Source organism: Sus scrofa, chromosome 14 (genome assembly GCF_054392235.1).
Source record: "Sus scrofa isolate SSC_HxYL_T2T_F1_AM1 chromosome 14, Sscrofa_HxYL_maternal_Yorkshire_Landrace_v2.0, whole genome shotgun sequence".
NCBI lineage: Eukaryota > Metazoa > Chordata > Mammalia > Artiodactyla > Suidae > Sus > Sus scrofa.
In genome coordinates, this window is record NC_139396.1 from 41,871,815 (window position 1) to 41,891,273 (window position 19,459).

The window sequence follows — 19,459 nt, forward strand, 5'->3', positions numbered from 1 at the left end:
ACTGTGTGTCTCATGGATGGAAGCCCAATGGCTTTCAAGCTACATATTTTGGGGGCTGGTCTCAGAGGCAGGTCTTAAAAGTTGGGGTCCCAATGTGGGGTTCACACCCTCCACTCAACAGGGAGAAGTTTGGAGTTGTGTGTCCGTCCTGACTGTGGGTCGCCATGTTGGGCAGTGGGGTTAATGATGAGGCTGTCGCTCACCCCTCCTACCCATTTCAATGTGGGTTTTTTCTCATTTACCAGTCAAGTACAAGTCACACAACTAGTTGCTGGGTTACTTTCAGAGGAAATCCTTCTGTATGTAGTTGAGGATTTGGTGCATTTGTAGGACTTTGAGCTGAGCTGTGTCCAAGATCTCACATTGACATGTTGAGTCAGAACCCTGTACACCTAACTCCTAAAAGAAGGGATATGGTTTGTGATCACAGGACACTTTCTTGTGGAGATCACAGGAACCAGTTACTGCACACACACAATAAACTGATGTGGCAGGTGGAGACTTGAGACAGGTCTCGACAACCCCATCTCCTGGGGTGCACACATCTCCACTACATGCAGACCTAGGGTACGCATGGAAGGGACTGTGCTGATCCCGAAGCAGGACATCCCCTAAAAGGGATGAGGTTCTTCTTGACCAGTCAAAGCCTGAGAAGGCTCTGTCCCCTTCTCAGAGACCCCATTGAGGGAGATCTCATTGCTGGTTTTGACAATGGAGGGGACAAAGTGGCAAGGGGTGCAGGTGGCCAGGAGGGGCACTCGGCTCCTACTGAGACCTCATCTGGCAGCTATGAGGAGCTGAGCTCTTTCCTGGGCACCTGTGCACAGGTGAGAACACACCAGTGGGCACAGTGGTTTTAGTCTGTACCAATTTATTACAGCAGCAATAGAAAACAAAAATGACTGAATACGCTGCTTCACAAATTTGCCACTATTCTGTTAAATATTTATTGATGTTAAATCCACATTACACCAGCACAACAATCCAAAGTAGTAAGATAATACTTTTTTTTATAAATATAACATGAAAGGTGGCAAAATGATGCTACTTAATCCCAAAACCAGCAAATTAGCAAAAAGTCACATTCAGAAAAATTTGGCAAGTAAGATAAATTCTACAATAGAGAAAGGTTCAGGAAAGAGTTGGCACGTGTCCAAAACCTCACGGAAGCAATGCACGCAGGTGTGGTCGGAGAACCTGGGCCCCTGTGGAGCCTGGGGCACCGGAGCTCAAGCCTGTCAGCTAAGGCATGGTTGGTTGGTGCTCATACAAGTAGTCATATAGAATACACAGGGTGGCACACAGATACAAAAGCATTAAAAATACTACGTATCGAACTGAGTAACTGAGCTAAGAGAGTTCAACATTTTCATTATAAATAATGGAAGATTATGTGTTTTGCGTAAGGAATACAGTGTGTTCGCTTCGTAGCAAAGTACCATTAAAGACTCATGTTTTAGAATAGCAGGCCAAATTGCTTTTTCCCCTTTTTAAGTTTCTTGGTTCCGACTTAAAAACCCTCAAGTCTGGTCAGAATCCACTCCATGTGGCTGACAAAGAACCACAGGCATCGAAAAGCAGTCTTGGCCGAGATGCCTGCACCAAGTCCTTGGAACCCAGCACCTTAAGGCAAAGGTCTCATGGCAGCAGGGAAGTGAACCAGCTTTCCCCCTGTACCTTGACGCCAACCTACTTCTGTCTCCCTAAGTCTACATTTGCCCCAAGCAGATCAGAGCCCACCCGCTGTTTCTGATCCGTGACAACCTCACAGCTCAGCCTTATGTTCAACTTGCGCTTCGCACCTAAAACCTCCAGCGACAGCCCCAGCTCAGACACTGCAGCGTCCGGAGCACAAGCTTCTTCCTGGCTGACCCTTGGTTCCCTGATTAGGGACCGGCAGTGGCGGCTCACCTGTGCTTTGATGAGTTTTGAAGAAAACCGAAGAAAAGCCTGGCCTTTACCACCTCCTGCTGTCCTGCTTTCATCTCAGCGAGCACAGTCTCAGTGCCGGTCGCATTTCCCTCCCCTCCTCTCTGCTCCTTCCAAACCCCTTTCCTCTGCACGCTACTCACCTTGGTCACTTGGGTGGTTTGGATGCGCTTTGTGGAATGGACTGTGATTTAGTTCTGCTCTGTACAGAGTACTTTTTAGGTGTATTTGTACTAGAATATGGTTTGTCAGTAAGCTTCCTACCAAGGTAACAGAAAAAGCAACTACTACACACAAAGAAAAAAAGGTTAGGAACTAAGATGTTAACCTTGTTAGAAAACTCTCGACGTGAATAAAACTTGAAGGCAGGTGGGTGCTTCCGTCCGACTTAGTAGACAATGATTTGTAAAGATGAGGCGTCTGCTTGGAATTCTGGGTGGCGCCCTCCCCGCCTCCCATCCCACGTGGGAGCACCCGCTCTGCCGGCAGCACCTGCGCGAGTGGTGAAGGCACTTGTGACCAGGCAGCTGTGGTGACCTGTGTTCCTTCAGCACTCTGGCATCTCAGACCCTGTAATCACAGCAATCCCCAAAGTTTACACCTGGCTGCTCAGTGTGAGTTCTCTGTGCAAGAGTGCGCTGCCTCTGTGCCGCCTGCGCCACCTCTTTGATTGGTTTACCGGGAAGAAAAGTGGGATTCGGGTGTTGTTTTATGTCTTAAGAGTCAAAGGTGCGTTTCTGCCTTTCCTGTAATAGGACGGAGGAGAACGCTGGTCAAGGCCACGGCTGGTGCAGTGTCTCGGCTCTGGTGAGAAACGGGGTTACAGGTCCTCACTCTCCACCAGGCCCGGGCTCAGCGTCAGGTGGGATGGGCTGGCTTCGGGCTGGAAGGCGGCTCTGATGTCCAGGCCCTGGTCCGAGAGCGCGGCGTAGCGGCTGGCCGAGGGCCGCACCCGCTTCGGCTTCGTACTTGGCGGTGGCTGCTGCCACTGGGCTGCAAGACACAAGGGGACATCATTCGGTTAAGGTGACCTGAATCAGGATGTTACAGCAGCTGCCATGCACCAGTCCCCCAGGACTGAACAGGTACATGGCAGGCGTCCTAAAATGTAACAATTGTACCCTATGGGTCTAACATCTATTCAGGACAGTGGGACCAGCAGCTGGTGTATAAAAAGATGTGCAGTTTAGCTGCATTTCACAATTAGCACTCCCTGCAGCAAGGTAACCCTTTGAAATGGTCAAGAAGCTTCCTAATTCTCCCTTCCCGCCTCTTTAAAAACAGTCAAAGCCAGAATGTTTAAATGCCACAGCATCACAGTGGCCAGGTGTTCTGGACCGATGTCCTAACACCGATGGGGTGAAAGGAACTGGGCCCTAGGGAAGGCCGAGGCCACTCATTTCTTAAAGAACCTCACCAAGTTCGTTCTTATGTTGGAAATCAGTTCTGCATTTTCCTAGTGGTCTCCTAGTCACTAGCTCCATCACACACTGTTATTGGGCTAATGTGTTAATGTCAAGGGGAATGATTCTCTTTAAATCTAGGAGCATGTACACAAATACATGGACAAAAACACTACAGACCTACTGCTGACTGCTTCACATGTGTTAACAAAAAGCACTAAGCCACGGGCAGTACGCATCTAGGATCGCTTTCACACGTCTACTGTGAATTCAGACACTGTCACAGGATGGGAACTTAGGAAGAAATGTTAAAAGGCCGTCATTTGCACAGCACAGTAACAAAATCTGAAAAGTAGGTGGTTAGGCCTTGGCCTAGTGTTAACTCCTAAGGGTGCTGGGGTAAGAAAGCCACAGCAGAGGAGCCGCAGTAAGAGAAATCCACATGCACGTTTTGCTAAAAATGCAAAGTTCTGAATGATACTTGGGCACTGTCCTCCTGGCGAGGGTCACTGTTAATGCTGAGAAACTATAAACAGAAAGAGAAAGAGCAGGTGAAATTTCTGGCAAATGAAACGATGGTTGTTTATAAGATCAAGTCAAAGTAACATGACTTGTGGTGCTGACGCCTAATTTTCATAACGAGAAGAAGCGGGGTGCAGGGCAGAGAGAGCGGCACTCACTGTACACGTCCAGCCGGGCTGTGCAGGACACGATCCCCGCCTCGTTCTTGGCCGACACGGTGTACCAGCCGGCGTCGTCCTTGCTGGCTCCCTGGATGAGCAGACACACGTAGCCGTGGCTGTCCTGGTGCATGCTGTGTGAGAGGGTGGGGCTCAGGACCGGCTCTGGACACGCGGCACGGCCACTGTGAGGTCAGGGGATGTTGGGCGGGCAGTGGGCAGAAGACCTATTTATTCTAGAGAAGCTGCCACCAACACTGGGGCGGGTGTGGAAGGAATCTGAGTCCTTCTTGCGGGGGGGTGTTGGTCTGCCCTCCCAAACCCCTGGGCGGGCTCTACCTTTCCATCCACGGGAGAGCCCAACCCTCAAACGCCCGTGGCTTCGGGAAGGGGCGGGGCCTTCTCCAAGCGCAGGCGCATATGGGGGACGCTGCCCAGGAGGCTGGCACTAAGTGCCCCAGGCCCCGCGCCTGATCCCAGCGGCACCAGAGAGCTCTTACCTCACTCGGTCGGTGCTGTGAGTGAGCGATTCGTTTTCTTTCTTCCAGAAGATCTGTGGTGGCGGTGCCCCCGCCACCCGGCACTCCAGGCGCACCGGGTATCCGTCGGCCACACCCGTGTTCTGCAGCTTCTCCAGAAACACGGGGGGCTTGTGTGCCTCCTTAGCTGTGGAAACAAGAGACCATGACCTGTGACGGATGGAGGACCCAGTGCTTCTAGAGCTTTCCTGACACCACAGTTACTTCGGGTGGCAGGATGCGCGTCCTCTTTTGTGAACACGGCCGGGTGCTTCCCTAGAGCAACCAGCCAGGGAGTGGCCAGGGCCTCCCACCTGTACCCTCCCTGCGCTGTCGCTTCTTCAAGGAACTTGGTGGCTCCACAGTGGAGCCTGGCCCTCAGCTCACTGCAGGGACCCTGGGAAAGCCCTTCATCTAATTCCTAACCCAGATGCTGTGAGGACCAGCTGGAGCCTCTGAAAGTCGTGGTAAGAAGTAAACGTTAGTTTTTTTCAAATTAGAACAGATAACACTGTCTCCCCACACTCAACTCCTAACGATCCTATCAACCTCTCTAAAAATACATTTTCTGTATTAACAAAGGGTAAAAACAAACTTATTCTGTTAGGCTAATTTTCTAAAGGTATTGTTATATGTATAATTAAGTCAAAAGCAAATCTGAGTTTAATTTGTCTTCGACATTGGGGGCAGATCACAAAGTTTCAGTTGTGAACTGTGAACCACCGCCCTCTACTTTAAAACTAGGTACAGCGTGGAACTTTGTGCATAAGTGACTTGGTTCCTGGAGCCTGGGCTGCTGTTGCCCTCTGCATGTAACCGTGGGGGCCTATGAGGTGGGAATCACCCAGAAAAACTGTGCAACAAACCCTTTTCTGTCAGCCAAGCTGATGGGGAAGGGCAGAGAAATCACCTCGGCGATGCTGAAAATAAAGCAGCGTTTCTGACTCGCCAGGTCCTAACTGGCTCGGCTAACAGTGGGGTCTCCTTTTCCAGTTGGTGTAGGTACCTTCCCCATGGGTTACCTGAGTCCCCTGGTGAGAGGACTTGGGGGCCTACCTGCAACCACAAGCTCCAGGCTGAAGGAGTTCTGTCCTGCCCGGTTGGTGGCCACGCAGGTGTAGATGCCAGCGTCCCGGGCCGAGACGGGCTCAATGATCAGCGAGTGCACCCCGTTCTCACGCACCAGCATCTTGTGGGCACTGTCCGGGCGGATGGGCTTTCCATCCAACTGCCAGCTGAGATCTGGGGTCGGCAGCCCACTGACCTACCCGGAAAGGAAGGGTGTGTGAGTTCCTGAGTGTGCAAACACAGCCAGGTTGTGAACGGCTGGACACTGGCACAAACCCCCGGCCCAATGCCTGGGCTCCTGGCATCAGTTCACGTTTCTCTTCATTGTTTAGCCTCTAGCTAGTGTCTTAGCACAGAAAGCTCCACTTCTGAACATTTCTTACAGGGCAACCCAGAAAAAGCCAAGTGGGCATTAAACTCATTTCTCACCATCCCTGTTCACCAGTGCCATGAAGGTTACAGGGTGCTGTCATCCCAGGGCTCTGAGCCCTTTGGAGAAAAAGATGTCCAACTGTAACAGTAAGACCCATGCGTGGTAAGTCCCCTGTCCAAGCTGTCACGGCTGTGGACACATTAGTAACTGTGCCCATTAACACATGGGGTTGCTACTACTTTACGGTCCTTGAGACTAAGTATCAGGAGTGATGCAAGATTACCCAGAAACCTCTCTCAATTAGTCAGCATCTCTATGGAAACATCTCAAATCTCCAGACCATGACAGTTATGCAGACCGGAGATGCGGCAGGAGCACGTTTAACCGCTAAAAGCATACTGTGTCATGAAGGTGGAGTGGCTGCCATCTGTCAGCTCTCTGTATTTGAGCCCTGGATTCTGAGGGGGAAGAAAAGCCAGTTAAGGAAGGCCTCTTTGCTCTATCCCAGACACGCCAGAGGGAAATTACAGCCAAACAGATGCAGTGGGACTGTAAACCCATTCTTTGGAAGAAGCAGCTCTGCCAAAATCAGCCAGAGAACTAAATCCCATTCCTGCTGCATGATGTTCATTTATATGGCCCGGAGGGTGCCTCCCTCAAACAACAGCAAAGGCCAGGAGAGTTTAAGGGAAACAATTTAGTCAGCTTAAATCACTAGTACAAAGAGGCCAGGCGCTCTGCTCCCCGATCCACCCTCTGCCACTCCCGGTGCCGCCACCAGTCTGAGGAAGGGGTTAGGCGCTCTTGCCCAGGCTGCATGCCTGTCCCCTTCAACAGGTGGATCCTGGACATGTGTGTAGGAGGGGGATGCCCCATGCACCCTCTGGCCACCTGAGCTGCAGTCATGGGGTCAGCGGACAGGGCTCTGCCTGGTCAGGCAGAGGGAGAGGCCGGTCCTACTATGCTTTCCAAGTCCTGCTAAGAGAGCCTCAGCTCAGGAACTGAGGGTCTCTGTAAGCAGATCCTAAGTTAGCAGGTGGATGCTCCTTGCTGCCATGGAAACAGGAGGAGGGAGAACAGCAGACTTAGGACCGTCCAGGGCAGTCAGTGTCCAGAAGCACACCAGAGATAATCAGGGCTGCTTTATGTGGAGAACCTAGTTGCTGCCTTAGGGACTGACTTATTTTCATGATTTTTTTTTTCTCTAAAAGCCTATAGATACTGATAATTTTTTTTTCCCTAAACTGGGTAGCATTCCATCTGTCCATGTGACAAGATTTTCCCCACTTTACCGAGGCCTGATCATAACAGTTATGAAGTCAACAGATTACTTTTTGTTTCCAATATTCTTTTAAAGGCAGGCATTTCAAGAGAGTTGTGTCACTTGTGGTAAAACAAAGTGCAATGATTTCTGTTTAAATATGATCATAAGCAGAGCCAATATTATGGTGAATCTATCTCTATATAGCCACCATCTCCATTCACTCTGTTTTGTAATTTTAAATTTTAAAATAGATCCCAGACTTTACATAATAAAGTATCATTCTAAAAAATAGATTTCCATACATAATCACAGTTCCCTTTTTACACATAATTAAATCAATAATTCATTTATATCATCCAACAATCCATTTAAATAAAATTTCCCGTTGACTCAAATGTCATTTTACAGATGATCTGTATGATTTCTTAGTTACAGACCCAAAATAAATACACACATTATAAATATATACATGCTGAAACTCAATCAGCATACTTATACTGTAAAAAGAATTATGCTGAGAGATAAAGGATCTTTGTTAATTCATTTATCCTTTTATACCTTCCTGCAAGCCCATGTTTATTAATCCTGAGTGCTTCATCTGGGTTCTGCAATCCCAGGGAGAACCAGCAGAGGGAGCCCAAATAATTTAAAAAAAAATTGCATTTCAGAACTACAATTTAAAATTAAGGTCAATAACATTCTTTGAAGCCAGCATACTCTAATGGCTCAAACCAGACAAAGACACTATCAAAAAAGAAAATTATAGGCCAATATCTTTGATGACTATAGGCACAAAAATTCTCAACAAAATTTTAGCCAACCAAATCCAACAACATATAAAAAAGATCATACACCACAACCAAATCCAACAACATATAAAAAAGATCATACACCACAACCAAGTGGGATTCATCCCAAGTTCAAAAGGATGGTTTAACATATGCGAATCAACCAATGTCATATACCACATTAACAAGCGAATCAACCAATGTCATATACCGTATTAACAAAAGAAAAGTCAAAAACCACATGATCATCTGAATAGATGCAGAAAAAGCATTTGACAAAATCCAACATCCATTCATGACAAAAACGCTTACTAAAGTAGGTATAGAGGGAACATACCTTAACATAATAAAAGCCATTTATGACAAACCCACAGCCAACATAACACTCAATGAAGGAAAGCTGAAAGCCTTCCTGCTAAAAGCTGGAGCAAGACAAGGATGCCCACTCTCACCACTTTCATTAAACATAGTATAGGAAGTCCTAGCCACAGCAATCTGACAAACAAAAGAAATAAAAGGTATCCAAAAAGGGGTAAAATTGTCACTATATGCAGATGACATGATACTCTATATAGAAAACCCAAGGACTCCACACAAAAACTATTGGAACTGATCAATGGATTCAGCAAAGTAGCAAGATACAGGATTAACATTCAGAAATTGGTTGCATTTCTGTATACTAACGATGAAATATTAGAAAAGGAATATAAAAGTACCTTTTTAAAATTGCACCTTAAAAATTAAAAACCTAGGAATAAGCTTAACCAATGAGGTGAAGGAATTCTACTCTGAGAACTATAAAACATTAATCAAGGAAATTAAATAGGATTCAAAGAAATGGAAAGATACTCCATGCTCCTGGACTGGAAGAATTAACATCATTACAATGGCCATACTACCCAAAGCAATCTACAGATTCAGTGCAATCCCTATCAAATTACCCACGACATTTTTCACAGAACTAGAACAAAACAATTCAAAAATTTATATGGAACCATAAATGACCCAGAATTTCCAAAGCAATCCTGAGGGGGAAAAAACTAAGCAGGAGGCATAACTCTCCCAGACTTCAGACAATATTACAAAGCTACAGTAATCAGGACAGTGTGGTACTGGTACCAAAACAGACACACAGATCAATGGAAGAATAGAAAATCCAGAAATAAACCCAGACACCTATGGTCAATCTTTGACAAAGGTGGCAAGAACATAAAATGGGGAAAAAAAACCAGCCTCTTCAGCAAGTGGTGCTGGGAAAACTGGATAGCTGGATGTACACCAATGAAACTAGAACATACCCTCACACCATGCACAAAAATTAACTCAAAATGGCTTAAACACTTAAACATAAGATAAGATACCATAAAACTCCTAGAAGAGAACACAGGCAAAACATTCTCTGACATCAACCGTACAAATATTTTCTTAGGTCAGTCTCCCAGGGCAATAGAAATAAAAACAAAAATAAACCAATGGGACCTTACAAGCTTTTGCACGCAAAGGAAACCATTAAAAAAAAAAAAGACAACCCATGGGAGAAAATAGCTGCAAATGATTGATGTATTGGACAAGGGCTTAATCTCCAAAATATATAACAACAAAAAACCCCAAACAATCCAGTTGAAAAATGGGCAGTACACCTAAATAGACATTTCTCCAAAGACATACAGATGGCCAAGAGGCACATGAGAAAATGCTCAACATCACTAATTATGAGAGGAATGCAAATCAAAACTACAATGAGGTACTACCTCATACCAGTCAGAATGGCCATCATTAATAACTCTACAAATAGCAAATACTGGAGAGGGTGTGGAGAAAAGGGAACCCTCCTACACTGTTGGCGGGAAAGTAAATTGGTACAACCACTATGGAAAACAGTATGGAAGTTCCTTGGAAAACTAAATATAGAACTACCATATGATTCAGCAATCCCTTTCCCTGGCATATATCCAAACAAAGCTTTCACTGAAAAAGATACAATGTTCACTGCAGCACTATTCACAATAGCCAAGACATAGAAACAACATAAATGTCCACGTACAGATGAATGGATTAAAAAGATCTGATACATATACACAATGGAATACTACTTAGCCATAAAAAAAGAACAAAATAATGCCATTTGCAGCAATATGCATGCAACTAGAGATTCTCATAGTAAGTGACATAAGTCAGGAAGAGAAAGACATACCATATGATATCACTTATATGTGGAATCTAAAATATGGCACAGATGGACTTATCTACTGAAAAGAAACAGACTCACATTCATAGGGAACAAACCTGTGGTTGCCAAGGGGGAGGGAGTGGGATGGACTGGGAGTTTGGGGTTAGTGGATGCAAACTATTTAGAATGGATGAGCAATGTGGCCCTGCTGTACAGCACAGGGAATTATAGCCAATCACTTGTGATAGAACATGATAGAATATGAGAAAAAAAAAGAGGTATATATATGTATACCTGGGTTACTTTGCTGTACAGCAGAAACTGACAGAACATTGTAAATCAACTAAAATGAAAAATTTAAAAAATAAAAAATGTAAGATGAAGAATTATACAGTAAAAAAAATCAAATTAAGATCAATAAATAATGGGGCAAAAACATGAAACAATCAAAAACATTTCAGAGCAGTGGTTCCTACACATTTTTGGCCTCGAGGTCCTTTGGGAAGCTCATGGCGGCTGTATCATGTGGTTTCAGACCCGCTCACTCCAGGACAGGATTAGGAAGCCGTGTTGTAAAGCAGATGAAGGAAAGTGCTGCGTTGACGGCTCTTAGAAACAGGAAAGAGGAGGACTTAGCGAGCAGATGTGGACGCAAAGCTTGTATGAAAACAGAATAAATATCCACTAATTAAGATCAGGCCATAGGACAGATCCACCGCAGTTATTATGTCAACAAAAAGGAAGACTTACAGGGACAAAACCTGCCAGTGACTTTCTGGGGTTCTAGGTAAAAATACACCTGATAAAAATTTAAAAGGAAAAAAAATAAACAAAAATAAAAATTTAAAAGGAGAGGCAAAGAATAACTTGGACTATATATAAGCATGCAGTACGTGCCACTCATTTTTTTTTCCCCCTCTTCTGCTGGAAATCATGCTTAAGATGTAACTGTACATAACCTCCCCAAAAGGACCTAAAGGGAAATAGCAGAAAGGAGGCATCAGAGGTGCAGCATCAATAGACTCTGACCTTGCAGTCCATCCGGCAGAGTTTTCCCTCCTGGACAGTCAAGTCCCCAGGCGCCTGCAGGAAGTGAGGTCTGAAGAATCGCTCTTGAATGGGTTCACTTTCATCCGCACTGTCCCTGGATCTGGAACGAGGCCTTTGGACAAGACAGGAAATCAACAGGTGGGAAGGTGTAGAGTGTGAGGAGAGGCAGGACGACACACAGATAGGTAGGTATGTCTAGGTTCTAGGTCACCTGTTTTTTAGAATACATGCCGTAATAATATAAGCTCCTTCCCTGATTGCTAATCCCCAGGTTTACACCATAAAAAAAGTAGGTGAAGCAAAATCTTGTTTCATTTGTAAGTTTATTATGAATTTACTAGTCTGCTACTTGCAGATCTTAAACATTTCTCCTTATAAATCATGAAAGGGGAAATGGGGAAAATGGAGTACTTATAGTAACCTATCTCTTTCCTAAATAAATATTTTTAAAGCTGGATGAGAAGTAGCAGCAGCTGTTGCTCATTTATTACCACCAATTTCTCATCAGAAATGATTGTAACTCTCCACTGTGATTGTAAATATGTAGGAAATTAAAAGTTCTTACATTCTGTAAAAAATTAACATCCTTCTAATAAAAATTCCTTTTTATATTAACCAGGAGAACAAATCACATTTTTAGGCAGGATTTTTTTTTTCTGCATCCATTATTTATATGCGTAAGCACAGTATATTTTGCTTTAAAATTAAACTGCAAACCTCCCAGATTCTGTGCCTCTCTCTCGCTTCAGAGTGTGTGGCCAGAGGCACCTTTAAGAGCCAAATGATTTAATGACTGCAGGGAAGATTGAAGAAAACAGTGGGAGATGCTGCACACAAATTCTGCAGTGATTGCATAATAAAAAAGTAAGTTTAAAAACACTTAACTAGAGACCACAGGAGCAAAGCAAATGAAAGATTAGCATGAAAGGCTAATAAATGGTCATCCTTTCCACAGGGTTCATGCTACTTCAGTGCAGATCTGATTTACAAGCACAGCACTCTCCCAGGACACAGTGACCCTGAGAAAAGTGGGAGAAGATGCAGGCATAGGGACCTGCTGTGGCCTAGCTCACAGCCATGGAGACAGGTGCTGCGGACATCTACCCGATGCTTCTGAAGCCAAGTGCATCACTGAGCACTAACACCCCAGCCCCCAGTCTCAGTGGACTCAGGCCCAACAGCATCCCCAACACAGGTCTGACCATGAGATCACCGTCTAAAGCAAACAGCTGAACAAAAGCAGCAGGCAGTTGAGCCCTTGACCATCAGATGAGCTCAGGAAACCGGGTGCTCAGTCCGCAGGCAGTTGCTTAGAGAGGTGTGGCTGGGTGCTAGGCCAGCGCATCTGCAGTGACATGGCTCCACACATTCCTCATGGATCCCAGGGTGTGGCACTCAGCCAGTGTTTCCAGATCCCCCCAATACCATGCCATACTCCAGACCCCTCACGCCCCAAGTTGCAAAGGATCCACAGGCTCACAGAGCGTCCTGCTCTGCCCTCCAGGTCTGAGCTCTCCTGGGGTCTTTCCTGAACCCTGACAGACAGGGACACATGGTACCAATAAGACAACAGTGACCCTGCGTGCACGTACCTTCTGCCGTGAGGGTGGCCTGCGGGCGAGCGGGGGCTGCGGCCCCTCTGGTTCACCGCCTGCACCATCAGCCGTCCCGTGCAGCTGCTGCGGCCCTGTGGGCAGAGGAGAGGAGGATGAGCCAAGCCCAGGTCCCTCCATGGCCCCTGTCCCTCAGGGGCCACTCTGTAGCTGACCCAAGAGCCCCTTTGGCAGCACCTCCCTGGGCCAACCCTCAGCGAATGCAGGTGATGGTGACGAGGGCCTCCTCTGAGCCCTTCAATAAGTGCTGCTGCTTTATCCTGGACGGATGTAAAACCACAGCCCTTGACAAATAACTAACCTGCCCAGGTCTTCCTAACGCTGAACTTGGTGTGAAGCCCAGCAGGGGGCAGTATGTCCCATGCCAATTCCACTGTCTTGGTCAGGTATCTACTGCTTGAAGCTAACTCTGAACCCAGACCAGGTGATTTTTGGTTTCTTTCTAGTCATATATTGATTAAAGGTCACTGGTATCCCTTCCAAACCTCTGCATTAAGAGCTGCCAGATAAAAAAATGAGCTTCCGTATGAAGTGTGACAAGGCGCCTGATGACCACGAGGTAGCTTGTTCCCACACAATGAGCATATTTGATATTTAAAATCCAGAAGCAGTTAAATGCCTGAAACATGACGTCCTATGACAAGGGCCTATCTAGTGAAAAATTGTGTATTTCCTCTCTTTTAAAAATTTTTTACTTGAAGTAAAGCTGGACTGGCTTACAGCCACCCCGCCAAACACACCCAGCCTCGTCTGAAGTATAGTTGACTTAACAATGTTACAGTAGTTTCTGGTGTAAAAGAGTGAGTCAGTATTTCTACAGATTATACACCATATATAAAGTTACCATAAAAGTTGCTTTCCTTACTATTTGCTTTGCTCGTTCAGCAAATAATTTTAATTGGGAGAGATTAAAATAGATTTACATAATTTGGGTAGATTTTTCCTTCGTGGTATAAAGTCCAGAGGATCCACAAAGGAGGTTAAAATGAATCATTATGTAGTTAGAATAAGGTCTAAGTTAAGTTCAACCTTTAACCCTGAATTTGGGGAAGCAGATCTTGGCTGCTTAAAAAAAAAAAAAAAAAACAACCTGGAATGAGGGTTTTTTTTTTTCTTTTCTTTTTAGGGCTGCACCTGAAGCATATGGAAGTTCCCAGGCTAGGGGTTGAATGAAGCAGTAGCTGTGTCTGTGATTTACTCTGCAGCTCACTGTAACACCAGACCCTTAACCCACTGAGTGAGGCCAGGGATTGAACCTGCATCATTATGGATACTAGTCAGGTTCTTAGCCCACTGAGCCACAACGGGAACTTCTTGATTTGCTCAAGCCTTGTTTTTCCTTTGGTCAAAGCTGCAGCATCATACCTCACAAAGATGCTGCTGAGATTAAAAGATATAAGCTACAATGCTCTTGGAAATATCAAATGTACCCAATGCCACACTGGTGCTGCTGGTACTGTGTTGCTATGGGTCTGACACCAGGTGGGCACAGGTGATTTTTAGGTGCCCAGCCCCATGGCTGACTCCATCGTAATTTTCTTTTCTTTTTTTTTTTTTTTTGTCTTTTTGCCTTTTCTTGGGCCACTCCCGCAGCATATGGAGGTTCCCAGGCTAGGGGTCTAATTGGAGCTATAGCCGCCGGCCTACGCCAGAGCCACAGCAATGCAGGATCTGAGCCGCGTCTACAACCTACACCACAGTTCACGGCAACAACCGATCGTTAACCCGCTGAGCAAGGGCAGGGACTGAACCCGCAACCTCATGGTTCCTAGTCAGATTCGTTAACCACTGCGCCACGACGGGAACTCCTCCAGTGTAATTTTCAAGTAGACATATTTTGCCTGCAGTTTGCTCTTACCTTGTTTGATTCCTTCAGAGAGCTCTTATGACTGGCATCCCCTCTGCCCTTGGTTCTGGCCCTGCCAGTGGAATGACCGAGGGCAGGTAACAGACTCCCAAGGGAGGGTCCTCATTCGTCAAACAGGACCCTCCTGATCACCTGGGGGAGGGGCTCTCAGGGTGACTAAATGGGCTAAAAGTGCTTGGTCCTGTGTCTGGCACATAATAAATGCTCAGGGGATTACGTTATTACAGCACTGGATACAGATGTCATTGTAACAACAACCAGATGGATACGAACTGTTTTCTTGATGCAATTTTTTTCACACGTAATGGAGTTTTCTTCCTCTTTTTGGTATCAGGATGTAATTTACTCCAGAGGAAAAGCAAGGCTCTCTTAACAGGAGGTGGGTGGGGTGTGCGATGAGCAGATCTGCCTTTTTGCCCCACACTGCGCAGGACACCACACACAGGCACATCCCTCATGTCTGTTACGTGACGGCCATGCCTGAGGTCCAGCAGGAGTGTCCCACTGAACCCCAACCACCGCCCCTGCTGGGGACATACCCTGCCTTCTCTCCCTCTCTAAACAGGGTGAACAGGCTGGCAGGCAGCTCTGCATAGATGGCATGTTTCTACCATGACTTTAGGGCTCTCAGTGCTACTGCTTAGAACCATATGGACAAATACCACCACAGGCTAGTTCCTGAACATCCCAAACTTAAAAAAAAGGAGTATATATCACTCGTCACCTTTTTATTCCTGCACTATCCTTCACTTCTAAACAGAAAGGGGGAAGGCCTAGAATTCAGAAGGGATAGTTGCTCATCTGATGATATACTATTATTGCCCAAATATATTCCTAACCAGTAAGTGAACAGGAATATTTAGAAAGCATCTAAACTAACATGTGTATAATTTTGACATTTTAAATCCAGAATTCAGTGAAGCATTTTTGAAAAGATGCCTCCAATATGCACAACTCTAAGTTCAGATTTTTAGGTCTGAACGTTTTCTGAGGAAGAGCATCCAAAATAAGCATTCAGCAATTTAAATCGAGAACCTAGGGGCCATAGTCAATCCGGCTCTGGGGCACCTTGACGCTCACTGTTCACTTCAACGGTCCCATTTCTTCTTGCTTTATTATCACCGTATGAAGGAATCATGGAAGCGAACGTCAGTGAAGCTTGGAAAAAGCCAGGAAACCTTACAAAGCTGAAGCAAACACACCATTAACCGGCCTTTTAAATTTAACTCAGCTGCTTGCTGCTTTTCTGTTCCCAGCCAGCCCACAGCGTTTAAAACCACAGTACAAAGTCCTAAAATTGAATCCTTAAAGTGGTTCTGTTACACCCAGTGCCTCAGGCGAGGCTGATTATTTACGTGGTGATTATTTACCTCCATCTCCCCATTTTTAAACCCTAACTCTCAGCTCTCTCAGGAAGGCCTGCCTCTGGTACACAATGCAATTCCAGGAAGCATCCAGCATCCAGCTGAGCACAGCAGCCGGTCCAAAACCCCAGTGCAAGACGGTAACCTAGCAATGCAGCAAAACAAGGCCAAACACGCACATTTAGATTGGGCTGTGTCTTAAAAGATGGGATTAGAGGCTGGAAGAGGCGGCGACTGTGGCCCTCACTTTGGCACAGATTTGGTGCAACGTGCACAACTCCTTGTTACTCCACCAAGCTGTGTGACTGCTTGTCTCTCGGGGTGACCCCCGGGGCAGCACTCGCCCAGTGCTGTGTTCTATCCCAAGAGGAAACAGGACAACCAACATTATCCAATGTGTTTCTTATTCCCCAAAGGCTAGCCCCAGGGGAAGAGTATCCTATAAAGTCATCTGCTGGCCATCAGGATCTCCCCCTCCCCTGCTTCTCGCCCCTTCTCTTGGCCGAAATCGGTAATGACGTCCCCTGCTCGGGAGAGTGTGCCATCTGCCTCTCATTACCGATTCCTTTCTTGTCAGCCTTTCCCCCTCTGCTGCGGGCACCGCACATCGTGGAGGCCAGTGTACCAGGGAAAAGAGGTGTACTCATCTCCCTCTCAAACCCAAATCCTTGTATGATGTGGGAACAAATTAAGGTACCAAAGAACATCAAGGAAGCTGGGGATCAGCACCAGCTGATGTTTCGCTTTTGGGATAAACATCTCTTGAAAAACTTAGCTTTTTACCTCTGAGAATTTCTTCAATGTCTACTTAGGTCATGCTTCTTTTAAATCATGCTTTAATTCACAAATTATAAGAATGGCAAAATCCTTTTATATACAACAACAGCTGTTAATAAAGTTGAGATTATGAAGTGTTAAATGTTTCTCTTACTGACTTCTTATAGCAACAAGTGATAACCCACACCAAGAATTGGGTAGAGGAGTTCCTGTCGTGGCTCAGTGGTTAATGAATCCGACTAGGAACCATGAGGTTGCAGGTTCGATCCCTGGCCTTGCTCAGTGGGTTAAAGATCCAGTGTTGCCATGAGCTGTGGTGTAGGTTGCAGATGCAGCTCGGATCCACATTGCTGTGGTTCTGGCGTAGGCCGATGGCTACAGCTCCGATTTGACCCCTAGCCTGGGAACGTCCATATGCCGCGGGAGCAGCCCAAGAAATGGCAAAAAGACAAAAAAAAAAAAAAAAAAAAAAAAAAAGAATTGGGTGGAGAAATGGGCTGCTGCTGCTTATGGGGTTTAAAGCTTTTTTTTTTTTTTTTTTTTTTTGTCTTTTGTCTTTTTTTTTTTGTTGTTGTTGTTGTTGTTATTGTTGCTATTTCTTGGGCCGCTCCCGCAGCATATGGAGGTTCCCAGGCTAGGGGTTGAATTGGAGCTGTAGCCACCGGCCTACGCCAGAGCCACAGCAACGCGGGATCCGAGCCGTGTCTGCAACCTACACCACAGCTCACGGCAACGCCGGATCGTTAACCCACTGAGCAAGGGCAGGGATCGAACCCCCAACCTCATGGTTCCTAGTCGGATTCGTTAACCACTGCGCCACGACGGGAACTCCTGCTTATGGGGTTTAAATGTCACTCTGTCACACAGCACTATTTATGCTTGTCAGCAGCCAAGACATGGAAGCAACCTATGTGTCTACTGACAGATGAATGGATTAAGATGTGGTACATAATACAGTGAAATACTGCTCAGCCATAATAAAAAAGAACAAAATGATGTTGTCTGCACCAACACAGATGGACCTAGAGATTATCATACTAAGTGAAGTAAGTCAGAAAGACCTATCATATGATTATCACTTACATGTGGAATATTAAAAAATTATACAAATGAACTTAACAAAACAGACTCACAGATTTAAAAATCAAACTAATGGTTATCAAAGGTGAAACATGGGAGAGAGGGATAAATTAGGAGTCTGGGATTAACATATACATACTACTATATATAAAATAGACAACCAACAAGCACCTGCTGTACAGCACAGGGAACTCTGCTCAATATCTTGCAATAACCTATAAGGGGAAAGAATCTGAAAAAGAATGAATATATGTATATGTATAACTGAATCATTTTGCTGTACACCTGGAACTAACACAACATTGTAAAATTACACTTCAATAGAAAGAAAGAAAAGAAAGCGAAAGAAATCAGTGAAAATAATTTGCACTTACTGAAAGCATGCTATGTGCCAGGTAAACTGAGCACTTTACACGCATCATTTATTTTTTTATATATATATATTTTTTATTTTTAGTCTTTTTGCCTTTTCTTGAGCCCCTCCAGCGGCATATGGAGGTTCCCAGGCTAGGGGTCTAATCCAAGCTGTAGCCACCGGCCTACGCCAGAGCCACAGCAATGCAGGATCTGAGCCGCGTCTGTGACCCACACCACAGCTCATGGCAACGCCGGATCCTTAACCCACTGAGCAAGGCCAGGGATCGAACCTGCAACCTCATGGTTCCTAGTTGGATTCATTAACCACTGCACCAGGATGGGAACTCCTACATGCATCATTTAAATCCTGGTTATTATTCTCATTTCACAGCAAGGGAGCAGGCACAGAGGTTAAGGACTTGCTAAAGGCCACGCAGCCAGAACCCAACTCAGACCTGCCTGAGGCCAGGCCCACGCTCCTCGCCCCTGAACTGCACCCTGCACTTTTCTGAATCATTGCTACTGTCACAACTCTGGCTTTGTTGTGTCATTTCTGCCTTTTGGTTGTGTCCCTTCCTCCTTTCTGGGTTTCCATGGGGCATCGTTGGCCCTCCTTCTGGTTTGTCAAGGGTTTAATTAAAAGCCAGGACCACCACCCTGGGGGCCACCTGCCCCGAGCACAGGTCCCCCCTCCTTATGAAAAAATCCTTCACCTGAAGAAGACTGGAAGAGACTCAAAAGTGTAGCTTTATGTTTACATTCTTTTGTTCTATTAAGTTGCGTGTTCCAACGATAGTTTAAAATATTCACTAGGAAAAATGCCTTGAAATGCACAGCAGGGTCCCAGCACTGGTGAGCTTGTACAGGACACAAGGAATTCTAGCTCCATAACCTACCCTAGCCTTTCTTGGGCACGAGAGGAATAAACGACCCAAAAGAAGAAAATTTCTGGACTTTGTTCAAGTTCTCCACTGTTTCTTTAAGAGGCAGAAAACTAAAAACTGACATTTGTTAGTAACAGTCTAGGAAACATACTGAAAATGCAATAAAGACAGACGAACGAAGCCATTGACAAGGGATTTATCTTCAAAATATACAAACATCTCATACAGGTTTATATATATATAATTAAAAACTAGGCAAAAGTGCTAAATAGAC

General features: G+C 45.5%; 1 protein-coding gene across 10 annotated transcripts in view; it reads right to left on the reverse strand.

Moving 5' to 3' along the window:
* Positions 1-923: 923 nt before the first annotated feature.
* Positions 924-19,459, reverse strand: part of PALLD (palladin, cytoskeletal associated protein) — a 341,957-nt gene continuing 323,421 nt past the window's right edge. For 9 of the 10 annotated variants that reach the window (XM_021073310.2, XM_021073309.2, XM_084994711.1 and 6 more), the window contains 6 exons: positions 12,836-12,930; positions 11,223-11,355; positions 5,587-5,794; positions 4,513-4,678; positions 4,013-4,146; positions 924-2,922 (listed from right to left, as the gene is read on the reverse strand). In XM_021073310.2, the coding sequence (XP_020928969.1) occupies positions 2,750-2,922; positions 4,013-4,146; positions 4,513-4,678; positions 5,587-5,794; positions 11,223-11,355; positions 12,836-12,930 (909 nt within the window). In that variant the 3' untranslated portion in view covers positions 924-2,749. Of the gene's footprint in view, positions 2,923-3,813; positions 3,859-4,012; positions 4,147-4,512; positions 4,679-5,586; positions 5,795-11,222; positions 11,356-12,835; positions 12,931-19,459 lie in introns of all 10 variants that reach the window. The other variant, XM_021073311.2, reaches the window with a different exon arrangement.